The 21,688-nt window shown below is 53.7% G+C and overlaps 5 protein-coding genes across 5 annotated transcripts; 4 read left to right on the plus strand and 1 right to left on the minus strand.

Moving 5' to 3' along the window:
• LOC112875039 (E3 ubiquitin-protein ligase Os03g0188200-like) lies at nucleotides 1-1,498 on the plus strand. The gene has a single exon (XM_025938721.1). It carries the CDS (start codon nucleotides 263-265, stop codon nucleotides 1,349-1,351), a length of 1,089 nt encoding a protein of 362 aa, XP_025794506.1. The 5' UTR covers nucleotides 1-262; the 3' UTR covers nucleotides 1,352-1,498.
• A 454-nt stretch (nucleotides 1,499-1,952) lies between these two features.
• On the minus strand, nucleotides 1,953-7,166 carry LOC112875038 (protein DETOXIFICATION 27-like). Its single transcript, XM_025938720.1, has 8 exons — nucleotides 6,721-7,166; nucleotides 4,898-5,439; nucleotides 4,721-4,807; nucleotides 4,561-4,617; nucleotides 3,021-3,259; nucleotides 2,719-2,837; nucleotides 2,511-2,597; nucleotides 1,953-2,363 (listed from the first exon to the last, which is right to left on the minus strand). Exons 1-8 carry the CDS (start codon nucleotides 7,027-7,029, stop codon nucleotides 2,316-2,318), a joined length of 1,488 nt encoding a protein of 495 aa, XP_025794505.1. The 5' UTR covers nucleotides 7,030-7,166; the 3' UTR covers nucleotides 1,953-2,315.
• A 5,387-nt stretch (nucleotides 7,167-12,553) lies between these two features.
• On the plus strand, nucleotides 12,554-13,922 carry LOC112877559 (purine permease 3-like). The gene has a single exon (XM_025941891.1). The coding sequence runs from the start codon at nucleotides 12,684-12,686 to the stop codon at nucleotides 13,734-13,736; it is 1,053 nt and encodes a 350-aa protein (XP_025797676.1). The 5' UTR covers nucleotides 12,554-12,683; the 3' UTR covers nucleotides 13,737-13,922.
• A 1,547-nt stretch (nucleotides 13,923-15,469) lies between these two features.
• LOC112877696 (purine permease 3-like) lies at nucleotides 15,470-16,758 on the plus strand. The gene has a single exon (XM_025942054.1). It carries the CDS (start codon nucleotides 15,532-15,534, stop codon nucleotides 16,636-16,638), a length of 1,107 nt encoding a protein of 368 aa, XP_025797839.1. The 5' UTR covers nucleotides 15,470-15,531; the 3' UTR covers nucleotides 16,639-16,758.
• Nucleotides 16,759-17,574: 816 nt separating this feature from the next.
• Nucleotides 17,575-18,808, plus strand: LOC112876997 (purine permease 3-like). Its single transcript, XM_025941189.1, has one exon. The coding sequence runs from the start codon at nucleotides 17,599-17,601 to the stop codon at nucleotides 18,694-18,696; it is 1,098 nt and encodes a 365-aa protein (XP_025796974.1). The 5' UTR covers nucleotides 17,575-17,598; the 3' UTR covers nucleotides 18,697-18,808.
• Nucleotides 18,809-21,688: the final 2,880 nt, after the last annotated feature.

The raw sequence follows: 21,688 nt of genomic DNA on the forward strand, positions 1-21,688 counted from the left end.
GGCATCCATTCAGCACCAGCCCTGACCTGGTGAGGCCACGGCTCCTCTGGCACGCATGCGCGGGTCACCTGCCCCGAGTCAGCGGCCCCGACCAGCTCCGGCCGGCCCCGCTCGGCCTCGCGTGCGTTACATGGCGCGCCCGCGTAATTAACACCTCCGGTTCCTTCAAAACCTCTCTCTCCATCCTCCCGCCCCTCCACAACCACGCGATCGGCCAGATCCCTACGGCGGCCGGCGATCCGCCCCTCCCCGGGGGACGGCGATGGCTCGCCGCGATACCACGCCGCCGCCGCTCCTCCTGCTCCTGCTTCTATCCACCGCCGCGCGGCCGTCTCTCGCCCAGCCGATCAACGTCACGAGCGGCGGCGGCAACCACCGCTCCAGGACCGCCGGCGGGTTCACGCCGACCACGGTGATCGTGCTCGTCGTCCTCATCTCCGCCTTCGTCGTCCTCACGCTCTTCTCCATCTACATCAACCGCTGCGCGCCGGCGCGCCCTCCCCCGCGCCGGCCGTCCCGCTACGCCCCGGATCAGCAGGCCGCCGCCGACGGAGCCGCGGGCGCCGCCCGGGCGGACCGCGGCGCGCAGGCCGGCCTCGACAGGGGCACCGTGGAGTCGTTCCCCACCGCGGTCTACGGCGACGTGAAGGCGCGCGTCGCGGCCAAGTCGGGGCCGCTCGAGTGCGCGGTCTGCCTCGCGGCGTTCGAGGACCACGACGAGCTCCGGGTGCTCCCGGCCTGCTGCCACGTCTTCCACCCGGACTGCATCGACCCCTGGCTCGCCGGAGCCGTCACGTGCCCGCTCTGCCGCGCCGACCTCACCATGGCCTCGCCTCCGGCGCCCACCGCCACCGAGAGCTGCGACCTGACGGTGCGCCAGGAGGCGGTGCGGGAAGAGCCGGACGAGGAGGAGGAGGAGGAGCGGGACGAGGCGTGCCTCGTGGCCCCGTTCACGCCCGAGTCCGTCATGAGCTTCGGCGTGGCGCGGTCCCACGAGTTCCACTTCCGGCGGACGCAGTCGGCCATGGACACGCGGCCGGACTGCCACACGCTGCGGCTGCCGGAGCACGTCATGAAGGAGCTCGCCGCCGTCCGGAGGCACCGGCGCGCCGCGAGCCTCGCCGGGTACCCCGACGCCGTGGAGCGGACGCCGCGGTGGCTCGCGTCGCTCTGGCGGTCCGTGTCGTGGCAGCGGCAGGGCCGGACGGATCCGGACGCCCCGGAGGAGTACGGCGGCAGCAAGCGGGTCGTCCCGATCACCGGAGCGCCGGAAGAACGGCCCAGCGGATCGGGGTCTGCTGCTGTGGACGAGGAGGAGAAATCTGACATTGCTGCGTTAAGCCAGGTCTGATTGATTTACTTTGGCGTGCCTGTAAGGATGATCTGTGTGGTGCAAGACCGTGCAGGTTACAGACAATCATCTTGTCTCGTGCTCGCATCCGGGTACCCGCACCAAGATTAGGGTTCTAGTGTACATCATAAAAATGTCCGATCTCGATTTGAATGCGCCCCAGAATTGCAAGATTCTTTTGGCGATCGAGTAATGCTCCTTAGATAGGCCATTACAGCACCATCAGTTACTTGGAAGCCTTTGATTGCCTCCAGCTGTGATACGCAGTATACTCAAGACCAGCAGGCACGAGACGGGACGGCTGTCTCAGACAAAAAACACAACGCACCACCGGTCGCCGGAGCATCTTTGGCCGGCGGTCAAAGAGAAGGTTGTATTCCGTCAAAAAACAATCCCCGCAATAGTCGTACGCGAAAGGGTCAGCGCCTAGGCGACTTTATCCGGAGCTCATGTGCGACTGCAAGATGGCGACCCATGGCAATGACACGAGCATCAAGCAGTTGCTAAAGCCATCACTGGACCTTGGCCCCAGAAAATTTGAAACAACGAGAAACGGGATGATCTCAAGCATCTACACACGCCACAAAGGCACAAACCGAAAGGGAGAGAAACATTTCAGATTTTTTTTCCTTTATGGAAAATCCATTCGGCATGCTATTTAGTTTCTTTTGGATGGGACATGCTCGCACGTTGTGCTAGTGCAAAGACGAGAAATGTTCTCGCCTAACCACAGAAGACGATGGTTACAGAAATCAGTGAAACAAGCAAAGCCAACAGATCAGGCATTAGGGCCAAGCCAACCTCCATCTTCACTCCGGCAACCGTCCATCCCGTTACACGGCTTCCCTTGAGCTTCTTCTTGTTCTTCCGTTCAGCAAAAAATCGGTGCAGGCCGACACACGTACGATCGCAGGGATGAAGGAAATCACGGGTGCGTATATGTACACCAGATCCTGCTCTGCCATCACCGAACTTGCGACAGCTTGTCCATGCGCGTGCTCGCGATCACGGCCTGCAAAACGAAACCACCCCCAAAATCGTTAGCTCTCGATCGACGAACGACATTCAGAAAACATCTGGTTTATATCTACTGGATCTACAAAACTTCGTCAGAAATGTGTTCTTGCAGTTTAGCCGAAAGCTGCGTAGGGTGGCTGACCTCCTTCTCCCAGTCGCAGCGGACCGTGATGGTGGCCAGTATGAGCGTCTGGACGGCGGTTCCGCCGATCATGCCCGCCCAGATTCCCTGCAAAAAGTTTCGCATTTCAGGCGGCGAGGCAGTGTTGGTGGAGGTAGCACTACTGGTCGTGGTCGAGAGAAAAGTGGCCGGCGGCCGGGGAGAGGGATGTGCACGGTTCACAACGTACCAGCACGCCGAGGTTGAAGAGCCATCCGAGCAGGATGCCCAGGGGAATGCCGATGAGGTAGTAGCAGCCGATGTTGACGTAGGCCACCATGGATTGCCAACCGGACCCAACGGCCACACCTGATAAAATTGAAACAAGACGGCGACGAACAAATAGCTGGGCCAGTCAGTGCTCAGTACAGCCTATCGGGCGGGCCAATCCAAGTAAAATATGGGCCTATATGGGCTGTTTGTCAGGCCCGTAGAATTGTCGAGCCTACCGAAGATTAAATGTGAACCCGCCGCACGCTACTGAGTACTGACCTGAGAGGACGGGCTGGATACTGTTGAGGAGGACGGTGAAGGCGAGGAGAACGGAGAGGTGGTCGACGGCGTCGAGCACGACGGAGCTGGAGGTGAAGATGATGGCGAACTTGTTGTGGAGGCCCATGATGAGCACCCAGAAGAAGAGCCCGATCACCAGCGAGGTGATGGACGACACAATGGTGGCGAACCTGGCGCCCCTGCCGTTGCCGGCGCCGAGCTCGTTCGCCACACGCACCCTGCAAGGATCGACGACCACCAAATCCGAATATTAACAATGTTTTTTTAACCGAGGTATACTGAACAGCAGCAGCGCTTACCATTTCTCATGGTCAGTAACGTTCGTAACGCAGCATGGTGTAAAAAAAAAACGTGGCAGCTCAGATACAGTCGCCGCGGCCATTTATTACTCGCATAAGCGGGTGCAGTCAAGCTAGGTTATTTAGTTTGTGATTAAGTCATCTTTTGTTGTAATCTTTGGTCCGGGTAAAATTCTTACTCTAGCGCTGATGTTTAATTTCTAAACTTCTATCTTAATACGAAGATACTAGATCTTCTGAGTATTCAAGAAAAGAAAAAAAACGAATCCTACCTACTCGTTGTTGACTCTAGAATGGGCCGGACACAGTCGACACGTAGGCTTTGGCCCCACTGGACCCTGCATCTTGCATGCCAAAACATGTCAGGTAATCATTGTTCGTGTTGTGCCCGTCGCCCCCTGCAACTTGGCTGCCTGGCCCCGTCGCAGAGGATAAGCCGGCAGCCTAGACGTCACTTGGCACATGCTCGTCATTTCGGGAATCCCTGGACCTTCCGTCCCTTTCCTCCGGACACTGGCGAGTCCCAGCTCTGGGTTCTCGGATATCCATCATTTCGCTCCATCGTCTAGTTTCCACGGGACACGTACTCTATCGCAATCTAGCGGGCGGAAGTTTCTGTGGCGTGAACACACGTTTACAGGATGGTTGTCTCTCAATCAACCACCGTGACAATGCAAGGACGGGGTTTCGCGACGCGAGATGCACTTGGTCACGGCAGCCGCCTGCGTAGCTAGCGGTGTGCACGGTCACAACGGAGCCCGTATGGGGGTGTGAACGGGAGCCGAGTTGAGCAGTCAAGCTCCTGTGCGGTGGCTGTGGTGCTACCACGAAAGACCAGCGGCATTGCAGCCAAGCCAACTGACAGAAGCTAGGAAAATGCTCAGCAACGCAAGCGCTTCGTTTCGCACAGTGTGGAACGCAGCTCGAGCGCACGTTGCGATGCTGTAAATCCGGGGGCAGGACAGCACGCAGTGGCAAGCTGTCCGAATAAGAAGGACACGAAGATCGAGCCTACTATGCATCATGGCCAAGAACACGTTTGGTGGCAGCGGCTCCACCACTATCGGCGCGTCTTTGATTTTGTTATCCCATCATGATGAACATCTTGGAGACAAGTGGGTGGTGATATACGGTACTAATACGAGAAGAAATTTGCCGCCCTAGGGCCTAGCGTGTGCATCATGCATGCATAATACGAGATGTACAGCGAGAAAACTTACCCGGTGCCTGCGAAGAATGCCAGCGGAATCATCATCTCCCACCCGTTGATCGTCATGCTGCAGGCACACAATCAAGGAAAACGATACGCTGTCAGATCCTAATTCTGGTGGGTGCCTTGGAGAGGTGATAGAAACAAAGCGGACGATGAATAATAATCACCAGATGGAGAGCGCATCCACTGCAATCGCCGCGTTCTTGAGGTTTCCTGTCAGCAAGATTAGGATCCTGTAGTACCAGTTCTCCAAGCTGCAGGCATAGTAATAAAAAAAAGTCATCGCACAGTTGAGGCGCAGTGTCATCCTTAAACAAACAACAATTGCTTTCGGCCGCACGTACCATAGCATGACGCCCGACGCGGAGGAGAGCTTGACGAACTCCCACATCCCCGCGAATGCCTCGAAGGAGAAGCCGTGCCACGTCTCGGGGCACCCGCCGCAGGAGACGTAGGCGAAGAGCATGGCGGCGGTGGCCCACCAGGAGAAGTTGAGCGTGAGCGCGATGCCGACGAGCCCGAACCGGAGCCTGGCGACGAAGAGCCAGCTGACGAGGAGGTGGACGGCGAGCGCGGCGGCTGAGACGGCGGCGTTGACGAAGTTCTTCATCTGGCACTGCAGGAACCGCTGCAGCGGGAAGAGGAAGGCGAAGGAGAGGTGGAGCGGGATGAACCAGACGGAGACGCGGCCGGCCATCGCCGACAGCTCCGGCGGCTGCCCCGTCAGGAGGAGCACGTCCTCGGCGAAGAAGTACATGGGCAGCAGCAGCACCGCGCACATGAGGAGCACCAGCCAGGAGCGCTGCATGTACACGCCCATCATGTGGAACTTGCGGGCGCCGAACGCCTGGCCGCACAGCGTCTCCAGCGCGCTCGCCATGCCCAGCTGGTGCAGTGGTGACATGCAGGTATGCCACGCGTCGTTCATCAGCCATGGTGGCAACAGGCAGGAATAATCAATGCAGTTTTCTGTTTTGTGCTGCTCTAGTACAATTCGGTGTTCAATGTGAACATATCCTTTACGGTTACGTGTCTATACATATCCAGCTGAAAAAGACGTACTCATTTTGTTCTGAATAAAAAAGACGATGCAACTACCAACCCAGAACGATGTTGCGTTGTGCTGCGGTCCTATATATTCCGTGGAATGGCAACTAGTACTCGCTAGCACGCTGATTATCCAGTTACCTATGATGAGTTCATCACGCTGACGAAGCCTGGATTTGACGTTCAGCAAAGGGAATGAATACCGTCGAAGAAGACGCATATGGCTGCATTTTGTCCAAGCCGGTTGACAACGACAAGTTCAGCTTTCTGGGATTCTGTCGATAAGCTTTTTAAAGTTGAGGAACCGGAGGCGCGACGTGCGAGGCCAACAATGGACGCGAATCCTAGACAGGAGCCGCGGCGATGGCAGGCAGGCAGCTCGAACTCAGCCAGAGCTAGCTAGTGTTCCTCCGTAAGAAAATCCAGAGTTCGTCATCCTTCTCACCGTCTTTCCTTTCTCGACCCGTTTGCGTTTGGCAAGGAGTAGAAAGCAGGAGGCTATCTGGAAGGATCCGATCATGCCAGAGACTAGACCCATCCATGCGTTTGTGTCGTTTTTCAAAGAACTATTTCCAGAGCGTAGGGCTGTAGAACTGCCACAGCAGAGCGGCTGAGCTGCTGCGTCGCCTGGTAAAAGAAAAAAAAAGAACGGTTCACTTGCTAGGAGTCGTGCGCAAGCACCGTGCAAATCAAGTGGCTGGGACAAGCTAACAGCTAGTGTTCGCAAAAAAGAAAAAAAAAGTCTAGTGCTACTAGAGCTTAAGCTTAGCCCGATCTAGCATCTGCCGCTGACATCCATGATTGCAGGTAGGCTACGAGCTTTTTAGAGAGAGGAATTTTTTTTAATAGCAGAGAAAGGCTTTCACTGCAGAGAGGATCTTTGTACGTATATGAACGTAGTCCTAAACTGCGTGACATTATTATTGTGCTAATGTTAGTTAGGGGGGAAAGCGTAGGAATTTTGGCTGGCTTTCGTGATTGAAACGGTATTCTTAGGGAGCCCGGCCGCCTAAAATAGAAGGGTCGCGAAATTAAACGAGCCAACGGGGCTTGCATTGGATTCGGATGGGTCGACCGGAAACTGGGACGGACGGCGAGGCGGCGGCGGCGGCGCACGTACCATGAGGCCGAAGTTGAATCCGACGACGACGGTGTTGGCGATGGAGATGGCGGCGAGCTCGAGGTCGCCGAGGTGCCCCGCGAAGGCCTGAGTGATGACGTTCATGCTGTAGGTGACGACGCGGCTGAAGATGGCCGGCGCCACGATCACCCACAGCTTCCTCGACTCCTCCCACACCCTCCGCCCGAGATTATTGTCGTCGCCGGTGGCCGCCGCCGCCACCTGCCACTCATCCTTCTTCACGTCGGCGTGCAGCAGCGCCACCCGGGACGCGTCCTCCTCGTCCCCTCTCTGCTTGTCCGTGGCCATCGTATCGATCGAACCAAAGAGCCCTCTCTCTCTCTCTCTCTCTCTCTGTCTCTGGGAGGCTAGCTCTGCAAAATTTGGAGTCCAAATGTTTCTCGAGGGAGGAGGAGGAGGACTCCTGTCGGTCTGGCTTTCTCTCCGAATTGGACCGCGAGAGACCCGGCTTTTAATAGGCAGGGGGGCGTTGGAGTTGCGTGGCTGTGTTGGGGACTCCAGCCTCGCCGGAGGCCCGGAACCAGCGTCAGCGACGACGGAAGCAAAGCGCGGAAACAAACGGGCGTGGACACCGTCCTGCGTGGTGCCCCTTCGGCACGTGTGGACATTGTTGCGCGCGAGCGACTTCCTCCGCCTCCCTGCGGCCTGGTAGGCTACTCGAGCGGCGCCCATCGGCCCACGCCACACGAATCATCCGGCCCTCAGGAATTATTATTTTTCTTTTACCCCCTAAAAAGTATAGTTTTAAAAATAACCCCTCGGCTTGATCACGGCACGTGCAATGGCGCGGCTGTACTTATGAGTCGCTGTGCTTGGCGTGAGTTCGTTGTCAGCCTTGGGCAGCAAAAGCTCGCGCAAGTATGCATGAGATGACGATGCACTAGGTGCTCCTGCTAGTTTTTTCAGAAAAAAAAAGAGAGATGATGCACTACGGTTGTTGGAGGATGTCTTGCCGGTCGTGGGAGGCGAGAAAGCTGCGGCTAGCCCATGCATATGCATCTGTTTTTTTCCTCTCCTTTTGCTGTCCGTTTTTCTGGTGAGCAAAACTGCCGGCCGGCTCGGGCTTCCGGCGGCGGCGGCGCCACACGAACACACAGATGATCCCCCCCCCCCCCCCCCCCCCCAATGCAGTGCTTTACGGCTCCACCAATTACATACCTGAAGGGAATGACAAGCAATAATTGATCCACTTGCTGCTCATGTGGACATCAAGCATTCATGCGTCAAGGTTGTAGTCAAAAGTAGTTCGTCACCATGATATACGATGATACTACGGTTTTGTCCTGGTATGAATGACAAACTAGTTTAACTGCCCCGGCGATTTGCTTAACAATTCTAGTTTTGAGGGGGAAAAAGAAGAAAGCTGCACTCATCATACGACTGGTACAAATCTCACTGATCTAGACTACAATGTTTGCCTTAATCCGACTAAATAAGTGGTGGTGCCTAGAAGCTGCATAAATGATTTAAGATAATTTTTTAAAAAGAAAGCTTTGAGGGATTCTAATAAGGACGTCTATTATTACTTCTGATCCTTCTTAAACTTGGCAAAAAAATGCACTTATTTTTTCCCACTTAAAAGGGCAACTTGCACTAACACACTACGTGGAGGGAAGATCAGCACAACTTTAATTATTTATTTAGAGATATGCTACAACTACAGTCATCAATAGTTGACGATTATAGGACAAAGAAAACAAATTAGTACGTGTATTATTTCACAGTAAATGGCCCAGATCACAACAAAATGTATGCGAAGGATATGTTTATTTAATTTTCTTGTTTTCCGAATAGACTAATATCTCAAGCGTAAACCCATGGAAAGCCCGGTCCCAGCTACTATTACTACTAGGCTGCTCGCACGATCGAATGCCGCGAATGAATCAGCAGCCAACTGACTACTGAAACGTTATCTCATCTCAAAGTAGAAAGCGAGTAGTAAGTATATCGATCAAGCAACTGAATGAAGCAGGTCGCCAAGGTCTACCATATATGCTTACCATGAGGCCGTAGTTGAAGCCGACGATGACGGTGTTGGCGAAGGAGACGGCGGCGAGCTCGAGGTCGCCGAGGTGGCCGGCGAAGGCCTGCGTGATGACGTTCATGCTGTAGGTGGCGATGCGGCTGAAGATGGCCGGCCCCACGATCACCCACAGCTTCCTCGACTCCGCCCACACGCTGCTGCGCAGCCCGCTGCGACCACCCGCCGCCGCCGCCTGCCACTCCTCCTTGTCCACCTCGCCGTTCAGCAACGCCACCCTGGTTCCGCTGCCCTCCTCCTCCCCCTTCCCACATACTCCTATTTCTCCCCTCGGAGAACGATCCATGGCGATGGCAAAACGATCAAAATCCCTCTCTGATCTCTCTGCCCCTCTCCTGCTATGCTTTGCTTGGTACTTGTCCAGGTGTGGGCGGAGGGGAGTGAAGACGTGAAGTGGTATAGGACGGGCGAGCTGCCTGGCTTTTAATAGAAGAGCAAGCTAGCTGACGCAGATTGACGGCCGGGGGCGGCTGGCGGGGATCGGGCGGCGGACGTGGTAGACTCACTGGTAGCAACGGTGAATCCGACAACCGGGGGCAGGAAAAAACGATCGAGATGGATGTATGCGTGTGCGCATAGCATTCCTTTTTTCTCCATGCAAGAGAGGCTGTCGATTAATTTTTTTAGACCGCGAGGGCAAAAGTGGTAACTTGAGCCAGACGCGGATGAGAAATAATGCTACTGGTGGTTTAGAAAATAGCTTCTGGAAGGATGAGGAGAAAATCACTGGTGAGGAAAATCTATGGCTGGAATCCTCATTCACAGAAGAGGAGATCAGATCTGCAGTCTTTGACTCGTATGCTGATGGAGCTCCAGGCCCTGATGGCCTCACTTTCCTGTTCTACCAAAATTTTTGAGGGGGTTATAAAGGATGATCTTTTGGCCCTTTTCAATAGGCTAGATTCTGGGGATCTGAACTTGGCCAGGCTAAACTATGGCACTGTCATCTTGATTCGTAGGAGCATCAGCAATGGTCGATTCGTATGAACCCATTCGTGGACGCCATGTATGCTCCAAATTAACATACATTTTCTCTCTCCTCCGATTTTATTTATTGGGCCCACTGTAAATAAAATACCAGATTCCTCCTCCTTTCCCTGGTCGGTTCCTGTGTACAACACACGAAAGATAGCTTTGATTTCTTTTTCTATTCCGCACAAGTCGAATTTTCTCTCTCATTCTAAAATTAGGCTCTCTCCAGCAGATGAATCGATTCATTTGGGTGCTACGTCAGCCCATGATTCAGCCACTGAAGGTGGCCTAAAGAACCTGAAGCCAAAACCTTAAGAAGTTTAGATCTATCAGCCTATTTAACTGTAATTTTAAGCCTCCTTGACTGTAGTTTTAAGATTTTCTCGAAAGTCTTGAACAACAGATTGATAAAAATCTGTGATAGGCTTATTGCTCCCAACCAATCTGCTTTTATTAAGGGCAGATTTGTCCTTGAGAGCGTGGTGGCTGCTCATGAAATTATTCATGAGATAGCTAGAAAAAAAGAATCCGGGATTATTCTTAAATTGGATTACGAAAAAGCTTTTGATAGAGTTAGTTGGGACTTCTTGGAAGAGATGTTGACATCTTGTGGCTTTAGCCCAAAGTGGATCAGCTGGATTAGAAGTGTGGTGAGGGATGGCTCTCTCTGCATCAGAATTAATAATGACGATAGTCTCTATTTCAAACCTGGTAAAGGCCTAAGATAGAGGATTCTCTATCACCCCTTCCTTTCAACCTAGCAGCTGATGTCTTTACTAGGGTGCTTATGAAAGCGGCAGACAACAACCTTATCTCGGGCTTGTTGTAGGATGTGAGTCATGAAGGGGTTATCAGCCTACAATATGCGGATGATACTTTCCTCTTCCTTGAAATAATTCAACTAAAGCCAGACATTTCAAATGGATCCTAGCCTGCTTTGAGCACCTTTCTGGTATGAAAATTAACTATGACAAAAGTGATATGCTGGGATTAGGTCTGGAGGAAGAGGAAACATTGATGTTTGCTAGGCTCTTGTGTTGCAAGGTAGGGTCTTTCCCTTTCAACTACTTAGGGATACCTCTCCATTACCAGAAGTTGAGAAAAGAGGACATCCAGCCTAGCCTGTGATTGACAAAATTTTAAAAAGAATTGCAGGTTGGAGAGGGAGGCTACACTCTCTTATGGGGGTAGACTAACCCTCCTTAAATCTTGCTTAGCAAGTATTCCAATCTATTTGATGTCTGTTATTAAATTCCCCAAATGGACTATTGAGGCTATTAATTCCCAGATTGCTCATTTCTTTTGGGATAAACAGGGGGCGAAGTTTCATCTAGCCAATTGGCCAATGGTTTCCAAAAAAAAAAAAAGAATATGGGGGTATGGGAGTTCCTGACATCCAACACCTGAACCTTTGCATGCTGGCTTCTTGAATCTCTAGATACCACCTGAATAAGGAGTTCCTTTGGAGGAAAATTGTTGACTTCAAATACAAAACCTGTGAGCCAAATATTTTTTGTTGTCCCGAACTGGAGGCCTCACCTTTCTGGAAAGGTGTTCTCTGGGCCTGTAAGACAGCTAAAATGGGGAACTCCTGGAAGATAGGTGACGGTAGAATGGTCAGGTTTTGGGAAGACTTATGGTTTGGTAACTCAAGCCTGTCTATTCAGTTCTAGCCGCTCTACAATATTATGAATGAAAAATACATCACTGTCGTTAAGGCTTGGGATGGAACAGATTTAAAATTTACTTTCAGAAGGACAGTGTCCAGTCATGGCATGTCTCTCTGGTATCATATTTGTAATATTGCTGAATCTATCCCTTTCTCTAACGACTGTGATGCGATCATCTGGAGTTTGAACTCCTGCAAAGTATACTCAGTACAATCCCTGTATGCTATTGTTAGTTTCAACGGTATCAAACCGGTGCCTTCTCCCGCGGTGTAGGGGCTGAAGATACTCCCTAGAGTGCAGGTGTTTTTGTGGCCGCTCAGCAACAATAAGCTGCTGACAGGAGATAACTTGTCCAAAAGAAAAAACATTGCAGATAAAACTTGCTTCTTCTGTGGGGAGAATGAATCTATTCACCACCTATTTTTTCACTGTTGTGTTGCTACTGAAGTTTGAACTTCCTATGTTGACATTCTAAACATTCAGGGGGTGAATGGCTTTGAAGCTGTGGCCCGCTGGTGGATCAGTAATAAAAGACATACTGTGCTTAACCGTTGCATGGAACAAATCCTAGCCGGATTGTTTGCCTAATTTATATAACCTATGATTAGGTGCAACGATTTCTGGGTGGATTCTAACGGGCCCTAAGGCTAATCCGATGCTGACGGACCAAATCTTCCGGGCGGATCCGAGAGGCCAACCGCCCCACAACGGTCCTGCAGCGATGGATCCAGCAACTCGCTGCCGCCGCGTCGCGTTGGCGGACGCAAGCCGCCGCCGGGAACAAGGCGAAGAAGCGCGGGGAAAATGGCGGCGCGCGCTGGTGGCGGCACGCGCAGTTTCAGCCGCGGCCGATACAGGATTCACGAGGGTACACCGTACGGCTGCGTGATGGTAACACGAAAGTCCCTTTAAAATCCAAATCTCTGCGTACAACTATGTGTAGCAAACTACTAGGCGCGTGAAACTTGTGGAGATTGTGAGATTCCGTTGTAGAGCTCCGGCCAGAAAGGCATCTCTTAAGGTCAGAACTAGACAAGCAACTGCTCGTGTACTTGTATAAAGTGAGTTCTGCGCCGACGAACACCAAACCAACGGCATATGTAATATCACCAGTTCTAAACACAAGCAGATAGACCATTCCGCAAACACCATCTAAGCTAAAGTTCAAAGCCACAAGCGACGCACCATTGTCCAATATATAGGTTGCCTAGCCAGTGTGTGCTCAAGTCCATCCATACCTCCAATTTTGCTGTTCATCGATGGAAAACATCAGCCATGCAACAACGACACCGCCAAGCACCTCGCGCTCGCCGTCGCCGCTGGTCGTATTCAGCGCATGCCTCGTCCTCGGCGCCGGTGGCCCGCTCCTCCTCCGCGTCTACTTCGTCCACGGGGGGCGGCGCCTGTGGCTGTCCACCCTGAGCCAGCTCTCCGGCTGGCCGCTCCTCGTCCCGTCCATATGCGTCTCCCTCTTCCGCAGCCGCAGGGAAGGAATGGCCGACCGCCTCCAGCCCGCGCGCCTCGTCGCCGCCGTGGCCTTCCTCGGAGGGCTCTTCGCCGTGGCGTGCTTCGTCTACTCGCTCGGCGCGCAGGCGCTGCCCGTGTCCACGTCCTCGCTGCTGCTGGCCACGCAGCTCGCGTTCAACGCGGTGTTCGCGTTCCTGTTGGCCGGGCTCCGGTTCACGCCATTCTCGGCCAACGCGGTCGTGCTGCTCACCATCGGCCCGGCGGTGCTCGGAGTCGGTCCCCGCTCCGGAAGGCCTGCGGGCGAGTCGTCGAGGACGTACTGGACAGGGTTCTGCGAAGCCATCGCCGCGGCGGCGCTGGCCGGGCTCGTGCTGCCGCTCGTCGAGGTCGCCATGGCGCGCTACGGCCGACGCACCGGGCCGCCCCCTTACGTGACGGTGATGCAGATGCAGGTCGTGATGGGCGCGGCTGGCACGATGGTGTGCCTGCTCGGCATGGCCGTCAAGGGAGACTTCCAGGCGATGCCACGGGAGGCCGCCGAGTTCGGGCTCGGCGAGACCAAGTACTGCCTGGTGCTTATCTTTGAAGCCGTCTCGTGGCAGCTCTTTAACCTGGGGATCATGGGCCTAATCGTCTGCGTGTCGTCGCTCCTCGCCGGCGTCATGATCGCCGTCCTCCTTCCGCTGTCGGAGGTCCTCGCCGTCATCTTCCTCCGCGAGAAGTTCGATGACACCAAGGGCATCGCCTTGGTGCTCTCGCTCTGGGGCTTCGCGTCCTACCTCTACGGGGAGGACGCGCAGAGGAAGCTGGAGGCGAAGAAGGTCGCGCAGCAGGCGGCGAATTGAGAAGTGCATGTGGGATGTTGACATCAGAGCTTGATTCTCTGAAAACAAATAATCCTACCACAACGTGAAGATTATGGTTAATGTACGTCTGTATCCAACAACCTAAACGAGATGAAAATATGCGTGTCAGTCTAGGTCTCTATGACTTTCTGCCTGATTGCACATGGGTGAAAACTCAATTGCAGATGTCTACATCATTCTGAGATCCGTATATATAAGCATATTCAACCAAAGATAATAAGGCAGTTGCCTACCGCAGTCCGCAGAGGAAAAAACCCCCACTCCCCCGGCATCGCCTCCCCTGGGCGACTCAGGGGCGACCGCCCGTACCCGTCGCCACCAGGTAAACCCTAGCTCTGTTGGCTGCCGCCGCGGCAGTGGCGGTCCGCGGTGGTGGCCGAAGCTGGTCTTCCGCACTCCTCCCCCTCCTCCTCCCCCCTCTTCCCCCACTTCGAGGTCGTCAAGGTCACCGTGCTCGCCGCTGTGAGGGTCGCTCCGGCCACCTCGCACCGGATCTGACCCCATTTGGTCTGGATCTGCGTGCTCCCGAGGGCGCTCTCCCACCGCTGGTGGCCACCGCTGGTGGCCACCGCTTGGGAGACGCCTCCTGTTGCCGCCATCCAGGCCGCCTCTTTCGGTCTTCTTCGGAGGTGTGTTAGTGGGCGGCCCTTGCCGCCGCCGCCTCCACCCCTTTGGTCATGTGGACATCCCGCCCGCCCCCCTCGGTTGCTAAGGTGGAATCTGATGGTGTGGCTTTGGGTTGCCATGGCTGGCACATCTTTGGTGCGGCAGCCTTCACCTTCTTCTTCCACCCTGCGCTACTACAATCGTCGTGCTCGTCGATTTCAATCTCATGCCCTGCTGCTGCGGTACTGGATGGAGGAAGGATCTTTGGGTCACGGGCGAAAGTCTTGCCTAGCTTCAGCTGGCGCAAACAATGACGAACGTCTTCAGATGTGTTCACCTTGCTGGAGGCATTGTGGTGACCTTGATCTCGTATCCTTGGTGAAAACTTAGTCTCTTAGATGGGCGACGACGGCACTTGAGTGTCGTGTTCTTCCTGAAGGCATCTCTTGAGGATGTCTCTGTGTTGCATCTGTGTGGGTGTTATGATTGGTTTTGACAGGCTATTTCTCTTTTCGCAGGTGTGTGTTGCTTGATGGTCTCTTGGCTGGCTTGTTGGCAGCAGCAGCGACGTGTTTTACTTCTTTGCTTGTGGAGCTGAGGTGGTCGCTTTCTCTTACACGCTCGTCTCCTAGCATAGGTGGTGTCTCTTTGCTGTAGGCAAGATTGGACTACACGCTTGGTGGCTTCATTAGGCTCGTAGTTTCTCGTGTTGTGTAGCATATTGCTCTCTTGCTTTATGAGGCAGTGCGTTGTGTTTGTGTGCAGTGGCATCGGTTGCTTGTATCGTGTAATCCCTTCTCTTCTTAATAAAACATGTGCTCAAGCATATTCTTGAAAAAAACAAATGTGATAATAGATATTTATATTTCAATTGACAAATCGATATTAATAAGAACATTAAGAACACAGCTGAATCTGTTTCCAAATCGATATTAATGTGCGCCAGATCGAGCGGCCCGGTGTCCCCGTCGCACGTGGCGCATGCACTGATCTGAGAGATTATTTTTTATGCAACTATGCAAGCACCATCCAAATCTGAGAGATCCTGTACAAGTGGACCTACAAGAAACATCAAGCCAATCAGCTAACAGAGCTAGGCTATCTCCAATTGAGTCAGTCAGTCCATCTCCAATCTTTTTTGGAAGGAAGAGTCCATCTCCGATTCTCCATGCAAGACATCAGCAATGCGCCAGCGCCGCGGCGCTACTGGCTGTCGCCGCCGGTCGTACTCAGCGCCTGCCTCGTCCTCCTCGGCGCCGTCGGGTCGCTCCTCATCCGCGTCTACTTCGTCCACGGGGGCCAGTGCCTGTGGCTTTCCACCATGATCCAGGTGTCCGGCTGGCCGCTCCTCCTCCCGGCCCTATGCGTCTCCATGCTACTCCGCAGCCGCAGGGGCGGCGGCGGCGTCGCCGACCGCCTCCTCCCGGCCCGCCTCGTCGGCGCCGTGGCCGTCCTCGGGGCGCTCTTCGCCGCCGCGTGCTTCGCCTACTCGCTCGGCTCGCGGGCCCTGCCCCTGTCCACATCTTCGCTGCTCCTGGCGACGCAGCTCGCCTTCAACGCGGTCGCCGCGGTCCTGTTCGCGGGGCTCCGGTTCACGCCCTTCTCGGCCAACGCGGTCGTCCTGCTCACCGTGGGCCCGGCGGCGCTCGGGGTCGGGCCGTCGTCCGAGAAGCTAGCGGGCGAAGCCTCGGCGACGGCGTACTGGACGGGGTTCTTCGAGTGCGTGGCCTCGGCCGCGCTGCTGGGTCTGGCATTGCCGCTCGTCGAGGTGGCCATGTCGAACTACGGGCGTCGGACCTCCGGCGCCGCCGTGAGGTTGCCGTCCTCGTACGCGACGGTGATGCAGATACAGGCCGTGATGGGCGCGGCCGGCACGACGGTGTGCCTGGCCGGCATGGCCATCGCGGAGGACTTCCAGGAGATCCATAGAGAGGCGGCCGCATTCGGGCTCGGCGAGACCAACTACTACCTGCTGCTCATCTTTGGGGCCGTCTCGTGGCAGCTCTGCAACCTGGGGATCATGGGGCTCATCGTCTGCTCCTCGTCGCTACTCGCCGGCATCATGATCGCGCTCGTCCTGCCGCTCGCGGAGGTCCTCGCCGTCGTCTTCCTCCACGAGAAGTTCGACGGGGTGAAGGGCATCGCGTTGGTGCTCTCCCTTTGGGGCTTCGTTTCCTACCTCTACGGCGAGAGCGCACAGAAGACGACGGAGGCGAGGAGATACGAAGATCTGGACTCGTCAACCTGTTGCCCCTTGATGGCAGGCAACTTGTAAGTTCCAAATACTAGCAAGATGGCCCGTGCAAGTATTTGCGCATTTGAGTTCCTTTGTATTTGAAATAAAATCATTCAAGTGATTTTATTTTGTTGATTCGTTGTCACTATTATATCCAAATAGCCAAGTACATGACAAAAGGGAATGTCTTATGTCGAAACATAATTCTTTGTGTTCATTAAGAGTAATATAGTTTTTGTCTTGCAATGTGAACTTTCGTTAGAGAGTAAGTTAGTGACAAATTATTTTTTATGTTTTAAAAAGATATGGATAAGTTAGTTATTTTTATTTAGTCCAATGTTCAGAGGAGCCGTCGAATGCAGCATATATCCACCTAGCCCAATTATTCAAACTAGGTTAGTTATTTGACTTTTGTCTTTAATCTTATATTGGTGTTAGTGAGTTGACCAAGGCGCCTTCTGGCAGCGCGGCATTTGCATCTTCATCTTTTGCGTAGATGGTATGCTGTCGAGCGGTTGAATTGTTCGATTTTCACCACTCTTCTTCTCCGCTGCCTTTCCCAATTCCCACACGTAGTTTTCATCTTCATCCACTTTTCACAGCCTGTTTCCGTACCTAATTCTTACCGCTTCTTTTGGGCTCTTTCAACATCAGGCCCGCCCATCCGACATGTCATCCGTCTCACCATTTGCACTGCTAAATCTGCTGCACTACTGTTTCGTCCTGTAGCAAAAAGGTTGCGCCCGGAACGGGATGGGTCGCGCGCGGATGACGCGGTCATGCGGCACGCGCCAGATCGTGCGGTCCGGGTGTCCCTGGCGCACGTGCCACGTGCGCTAGATCTAATATACTACGGAGTATTATCTATGCAAGCACCATCCAAATCTGGAGAGATCCTGTACAAGGAGAACTCCAAGAAACATATAACATCAAGCCAATCAGCTAATAAAGCTAGGCTAGCTAATACCAGTCAGTCAGTCACTCCATCTCCAATTCTCCATGCGAGACAGCAGCAATGCGCCAGCGCCGCGGCGCCACTGGCTGTCGCCGCCGGTCATACTGAGCGCCGGCCTCGTCCTCCTCGGCGCCGGCGGGTCGCTCCTCATCCGCGCCTACTTCGTCCACGGGGGCCAGCGCCTGTGGCTTTCCACCATGATCCAGGTGTCCGGCTGGCCGCTCCTCCTCCCGCCCTTATACATCTCCCTGCTACTCCGCAGCCGCAAGGACGGCGGCGTCGTCGCCGACCGCCTCCTCCCGCCCGGCCTGGTCGGCGCGGCGGCCGTCCTCGGGGCGCTCTTCGCCGCCGCGTGCTTCGCGTACTCGCTGGGCTCGCGGGTCCTGCCTCTGTCCACGTCTTCGCTGCTCCAGGCGACGCAGCTCACCTTCAACGCGGTCTCCGGGGTCCTGTTCGCGGGGCTCCGGTTCTCGCCCTTCTCGGTCAACGCGGTCGTCCTGCTCACCGTCGGCCCGGCGGCGCTCGGGTTCGCGCCGTCGTCCGAGAAGCTAGCGGGCGAGGGCCCGGCGGCGGCGTACTGGACGGGGTTCTTCGAGTGCGTGGCCTCGGCCGCGCTGCTGGGGCTCGTGCTGCCGCTCGTCGAGGTCGCCATGTCAAGGTACGGGCGCCGGAGCGGCCCCGCCGCCTCGAGGGTGCCTTCCTCGTACGCGACGGTGATGCAGATACAGGCCGTGATGGGCGCGGCCGGCACCACGGTGTGCCTGGCCGGCATGGCCATCGCGGGGGACTTCCAGGCGATCCCTAGGGAGGCGGCCGCGTTCGGGCTCGGCGAGACTAACTACTACCTGATGCTCGTCTTCGGGGCCGTCTCGTGGCAGCTCTCCAACCTGGGGATCATGGGGCTCATCGTCTGCTCCTCGTCGCTCCTCGCCGGCATCATGATGGCGCTCGTCCTGCCGCTCTCGGAGGTCCTCGCCGTCGTCTTCCTCCACGAGGAGTTCGACGGGGTGAAGGGCATCGCGCTGGTGCTCTCCCTCTGGGGCTTCGTCTCCTACCTCTACGGCGAGAGCGCGCAGAAGACGGCGGAGCCGAGGAGAAGTGGGGACCTGGACTCGTCAACCTGTTGCCCCCTGATGCCTTGATGGCAACTTGCAAGTTCTAAATATTTTCCCCACGGTGGAAATTGCTCCGACAGCCGTGCGGGACTGGAGAATCTGTCCACCCTGTCCAAATAAACACTGGACAAATTGCACAGCTCATGCATGTGGCAGGTACAAACGCAACCGCCCCTTTACTCTGTTGCGAATGGGAGGTGCTAAAGTAGTTTCCCTGACCTGCAGCTAGAGTGCATCTAAGAAAGAAATTGCTTGCTTACCTTAACAGTTATTAGTGGACCCAAACTCTCAAGTTCCCAATCAAGAACTAAGACCAATACTCCAAAAACTTTTGTTTATCGATCCAATCTCAACTAGTGCCATAAGGTGCTCCTGATGTTTCGTAGTTTTGACTTTCGATGAGTTTTTTTTTGAGCAATTTGACTTTTGATGAGTGCTGTACAGTACCATGATCATGACCGCTGCCGGCCCGGCCCGAAGGCCGCAGCACGGCCGACACCGCAACTCGCTGTGACGGGCCGCTGCTAGTACGGGGAGCCAGCGTGTACCCTGGGCTGGCTGAGTGGCGGCGGGTAGAGGGGCCATTTCCGAAGCATTTCTATGGTGCAGCCCAATCAAGAAGGGCTTCTGACGGACGTTCCGATCAGCTGGCCCATGGGCAACAGTCGTCTCGTTTTTTGCGTCCTTTTCTTTTCTTTGTTTGTACAAGTGTATAACCGTCTGACCAAACACAAGCTACTTAGTTTCAAAAAAAGAAAAGAACACACACACGTTACTTGCTCCAAGTTACCACGATTACCACTTTACCAGCCAGAGTACGAAATGACCTTGCAGTGTGATTATGTACCAAGCACCATGCCGGACAGAACACAACAACCGTACGTGATCGATAGATGCAAGTCTGCAGGGACTTATCAGAGCCATCAGCATTGGTTGAACTGTCGCATTACTCTGACCTTTTCTTGCTTCCCAGCAGAGTAGGTAAGACCGCCGGGTTCAGAGCGTTGGGTTGGGTGGTCTCAAGGTTAATCGGAACACACGCGCTAATCGTTCAACTAACCTGAACCTGTAGGTTCCACGCGCGCGGGCGGCCGCCTGCACCTACATGTCTATACTATACTACACGGCTGCGTCAGACTAGTTATTTGGTCACAGTCCGATTAGTATAGTTGGATTTCACTACTTCGAGCTCAACATGATGTTAGTATATCGCTCCATCATGCACGCGTGGACCAAATTTAGGGCAAGTCCGTACGTTCATCGTACTACTACCAACTTCTTATTACGAAACAAAAGGAAATGATACACGTAACTGCCTAGAAAATTCTTACTCCATGATTATTATTGCATGGTATCAACGGAAATAATGCACACGATAATGCGGCGTTCGGTTTTGCTCAAACCTACTTCTGAAGTTTATCACCACTTGTTGTACACACACAGGTGACAGAACGATGCAGTGCTTAGGAGTGGTGAAAGATCTTAAATTTTAGTCTACATAATCTAAGAAATATTATACAATTTTAAGAGTCAAGTTGGGTTGTGAAGAGAGCGCTAGAGTTATGACCCGTTACCACCCCACGCCTAGTAAAGCTAGCTAGCTAACTTGTGCGTAAGCATGACCTGAGAGGCTGCGAGTATATAAGTATGCAGACACTTGGAAATATGTCCTCGCAGTTGAACCGTGCTATTATTGTACTAATGAGTAATGACTACTCTGAACCTTGGCATGCCTTGAAGTCTCTGAAACAAGTGTTTCTTCGCGGGCTCTCTGAAAGAAGATTTCCCGCAGGCGGCTCGTCTTCTATTTCCTTTTCTTTTTCTGGTAGGTGGCGACTGCAAATATTGAACGTTGATCTTTGAAAATCCAGAGGATAAATCATGCTTAGCTGGTGCTGTATATATGCCTGCTATTGATCCAACCAACTGCTCACCCGAACAGGCAACCACAGTCATAGCATAATCGTATAAGTCTGCAACTTTCCTGGTGTTTACGTTCAGAAAAAAATATTTACCTGCACCCGTCCACTTGTCCGATCCTTTTCACCTTTGTGGAATGAAGTGCGCGCTCTTACCTACCATACCAAGGAAGAGTCGATGATATCAATCAAAAGCTCGGATGATGATCTAAGGAAAGAATGTTCAGACAAACTAAAGCTGGGTCATGATGGAGCCGAGTCGATTTTCTCGCAGTAGGTGAATTCGGTTTCAGCGCTTGAATCGTTGTTAAGCTGAACCAACGCGGACCGGGAAAAGTGAAAGGACAGCACCCTTCCCAGGATAGTTGGGCGAGACACCGGGAAATCCCAAACGAAAGAGGGATACAGCAGCTTTTACAAGCTAATTCCAACTGTCTTCGCTGCTCCCAGCAATAAGAACCGCGCTCACCATCATCAGACCGGCTCAACGACGAGCATCACCTCTGAAACCTTGCACGGGAAGAGTCCACTAGCATTCCATCAGAAGAAGAGTCTACTAGGCATTAATGAAGTGAAAATGCAATGCCAAATGCACTATATATTTGCAGCTGAAAGTCTGAAACTGCACGCTCCAACGGCACGGTGCATGAAAATTTGGATCTGCATCCCTACAGGCCATTCTCCAGAGTCTACACACAACAACCGTTTCAAATATAGTTTCGTATGTTCAGAATAGATACAGTCTGAAATCTACAGCAACAGTAGATTGCTGTGCCTGAACCAACTATACAGTACTAGTAGAATAATGGAGCCGGTCGAACAAATTAAATATCTTTTTAATTTCTTCTAACGGAAACATAACTAGATAGCGCACTGATCAGCGCACATGCGCTAATTACCCGGTCATCGCATCGCAGCCCGCTGCAGTTTCCGCGGAGGCGCTTCAGTTTTGTTTTGTCTCGCGATGTGTGATTGGCAGCAACTAGTCCAATATATATGCTAGTAGCTCAGTTTCGTTATCGCTAATAATGATAGCGCCGACGCGGACTGGTACACCCATCAGGCCATCACACGTCAGCAACTCCTAGTCCTACGTGGAT

Source organism: Panicum hallii, chromosome 9, assembly GCF_002211085.1.
Source record: "Panicum hallii strain FIL2 chromosome 9, PHallii_v3.1, whole genome shotgun sequence".
Lineage (NCBI taxonomy): Eukaryota > Viridiplantae > Streptophyta > Magnoliopsida > Poales > Poaceae > Panicum > Panicum hallii.

Bases quoted from the DNA above. Each gene is read 5' to 3' on its own strand.
- LOC112875038 (XM_025938720.1), bottom strand. From the start codon at position 7,029: ATGGCCACGGACAAGCAGAGAGGGGACGAGGAGGACGCGTCCCGGGTG. The intron at 4,618-4,720 runs GTGATTATTATT...GTGTGCCTGCAG, and splicing joins GTGGATGCGCTCTCCATCTG to CATGACGATCAACGGGTGGG. The intron at 2,838-3,020 runs GTCAGTACTCAG...CAATTTTATCAG, and splicing joins TATCCAGCCCGTCCTCTCAG to GTGTGGCCGTTGGGTCCGGT.
- LOC112877696 (XM_025942054.1), top strand. From the start codon at position 15,532: ATGCAAGACATCAGCAATGCGCCAGCGCCGCGGCGCTACTGGCTGTCG.
- LOC112877559 (XM_025941891.1), top strand. From the start codon at position 12,684: ATGGAAAACATCAGCCATGCAACAACGACACCGCCAAGCACCTCGCGC.
- LOC112876997 (XM_025941189.1), top strand. From the start codon at position 17,599: ATGCGAGACAGCAGCAATGCGCCAGCGCCGCGGCGCCACTGGCTGTCG.
- LOC112875039 (XM_025938721.1), top strand. From the start codon at position 263: ATGGCTCGCCGCGATACCACGCCGCCGCCGCTCCTCCTGCTCCTGCTT.